Below are 2,925 nucleotides of genomic sequence, written 5' to 3'. Positions count from 1 at the left end.
AATGTGTGTGTGTGTGTGTGTGTGTGTGTGTGTGTGTATATGTATATATACATATATATTATATATATTATTTATTTGTTTAATTAAAACAATTATTTCTGCGCATTGACACATTAATGCTGCATCAGTACCATAATATCTTTAAGATTACTGAATAATCTACATGGCTAAGCGTGAAATTCGTTCCTCCAAGAAAGATTGACCATCCGACGCATCAGTCCGTGCCGTCCATAGTATGCAAGCAACAAGCAACCGACCTCGAAAGAAGCAATAATCTATGTCCTCCCAAGAAAACGATTAACCCATCGAGGATCGTACGGGTGGAAAATAATTTTTGATCGATAGGAGCTAAAGTCTCTCGCGCGCGAGTGACTCACTGCCAAAAATACAATGCGTGCGTACGGATACGCAGCTTATCGAGCGATCGCATCGCGGGCCGCGAACCGAAGGGCTGAATCAATAAGAGAAAAAGCGTCTCTTCCGCGACGTTGTTCTTCGGGGAAAGGCCACTATGCGTCGTCCGACGCGAATCGGAGCGGTCACGAGCGTCGCCGAGATGCCACGGAACTCCCGGTTTTCCCGTAGTGTTCGCGGCGCAACCCCCTCGCTGATACACCGTTAACCCCCGATTCGCGTCGCCTCGCGTCGCGCCGCGCCGCGCCGGCGAAAGTTGGACGGTTTTCTCCGTACCTGTCGCACGACACGGCTTCCTCTCGTTCTCGTCGCAGACGGATCTTTCTCCTCTTTATACTCCTTTTTTACTTCTCTATCTCTACCTACGCGAACGAACGAACGCACACACGCGTCGCGGAGCGTCACGACGGCCGTCGGTACCGGCCGGTGTCTCCAATCGAACTGCGGGGGTAGTTCGACGGTGGCGCCGCCGAGGGACGCCGCCGTCGCCACCACCACCACCACCACCACCACCACCACCACCACCACCTCCACCGCCGTCGCCACCACCACCACCACCACCACCACCACCACCACCACCTCCACCGCCGTCGCCACCATCTCCACCACCTCCGCCGCCGCCACCACCGCCACCATCGCCGCCGCACGGCATGCGTCATAACGCTGCCACCGCCGCCTTCGATCGGCCGCCGCCATTTTTTTGTCCGAGTCGCCACGTTACTAACCCCTTGAAAACATTCCCCTGGAAATGGATGCTTTCCGATCGAGGGTGCGCGAGAGACCAGCCAGGGATGTAACGCTAGGCATGCGGAGCCGACATGAAAAGGTATGTCATATTTATCTCTCGCTCTAAATTATCTTCTCCTATTTCATGAAAAGAGACTATATCATAAATTTAGAACGTAAGAAAATTAGAATTGTAAAATTTATCAAACTGTGCATTGAAGATGGAAATTAAATTGATGGAAATCATATCTCCGAGATTGATATTTGATTAATCGAAGTTAAAACGGGGACAGCAATTAAGATTAAAAATTTAAGTTTTAAGCTCATGCTATTATTATATCATTCAATGATTCGCCGATTTTCGATCAATGAACATTTTTTATCTCTTTAAAACAATTTTAAATTTAATCTTTGTCACTAATTTTTAATAAATGATCGCACAATTTTTATTTTGTTCAAAGCAGTTTTTATTTAGTTTTAATCTGTAATACAATTTTTAATCAATGATTAAATAATTTTTTTCTCCAAAACACTTTTAATCTCTGCGTAATCTAATACAAGTTTAATCCTCTAATGGACAGTGATTATTGACATTTAATTGGAACAGTGTGGCTTAAAAGAAAAACTGAAAATTGTTATCATATTATTATTAATGTCTTAAAAGATTTTTGTTTTGTTTATAATGAGGTCTTCTTGAGTTAAAAGAATTATCAGGAATTTTTATTACTTGTATTCTTTCTTATACCCAGTATATTTGACATTTTTCTTTAAATGCTTTTATTTGTCTTTTTTAATACGCCATGCATTAATATATGAATTTATAAAAAGTTATTTTTAATAAATTTGCTATTTTTAATATGAAAATAAATGATATCATGGATATATGAACATGTGCGCTCCAGTTACGTGAGATGTCTTCACCACTCCAGTTAAGGGTTAAATTGACCATTACATTGAGAGGATTCAACAAGAATACCCAATTGCCTAGATAGAGAGTGGTTGAAAGTTCAATGGTAGCTCTGCAGGGCAATGTAAAACAAAAGATTCAAAACATACAGCGGAAACACATTGAGTTAATCACTTTTTAACTGAATAGTTCGCCTTACAAAGGTTTAAAGCGATTTTAAAGTTTAAATATACACGGTGATTTTGACATAAATTTCTAAACATTCTACAAGCGTACGTTGCATATATGGGCGATTAAACGATTAAATTAGTTTTTAAAATTAGTTTTCAAATTTTATTTATTTTAAAGTTAAATATCTAATTTCTAATCATGTTTCAATACATATCTATTTATTAAAACAATTAGAATTTATTTATGTTGCCGCGATTTCAATTTTTATTTTTATAAATATATTATGACAATATAAAGAATCTTTTCATGAGAAAGAATACTTGAAAATAATCCTTTTAATTTACCACTCAGGCTAATTGTAAATTATATTAATTCTTTGAAATTTATTATATTTTTTATGATATTAAATAATAAATATTAATGAAATCGTTTCTCCGAATTAAGTAATATGATTTAATAAATATTTTTATGTGGAAAAGAGAAAAAATTATGATAGAATGTTTATTTTTCTTGTCTTATTATACAAAAAAATCATAAAAACAATGTAATTACTCTTTTTAAATATTATATACAATATTATAAAAGTTGTGAATATACATGCTATGTTAATAATTTTTTTAAATGTTAAACATGTTTTATTATAATAATTGAAAATGATAATTGAAAATATAACTGAAAGAAATTAAAGGATTATTTGCATTTGTTTA

General features: G+C 36.7%; 1 protein-coding gene across 1 annotated transcript in view; it reads left to right on the top strand.

The window, feature by feature from the left end:
• The first annotated feature begins 1,153 nt into the window (after positions 1-1,153).
• Positions 1,154-2,925, top strand: part of LOC108694913 — a 54,572-nt gene continuing 52,800 nt past the window's right edge. The window contains exon 1 of the mRNA XM_018204611.1: positions 1,154-1,240. Coding sequence (XP_018060100.1) covers positions 1,163-1,240 — 78 coding nt within the window. The 5' untranslated portion in view covers positions 1,154-1,162. The remainder of the gene's footprint in view (positions 1,241-2,925) is intronic.

This window comes from Atta colombica, unplaced genomic scaffold (assembly GCF_001594045.1).
Source record: "Atta colombica isolate Treedump-2 unplaced genomic scaffold, Acol1.0 scaffold1, whole genome shotgun sequence".
In the NCBI taxonomy this organism is placed as follows: domain Eukaryota; kingdom Metazoa; phylum Arthropoda; class Insecta; order Hymenoptera; family Formicidae; genus Atta; species Atta colombica.
Note: the sequence above shows the minus strand (reverse complement) of the source record. Positions and strands in the feature narration are given on the sequence as shown.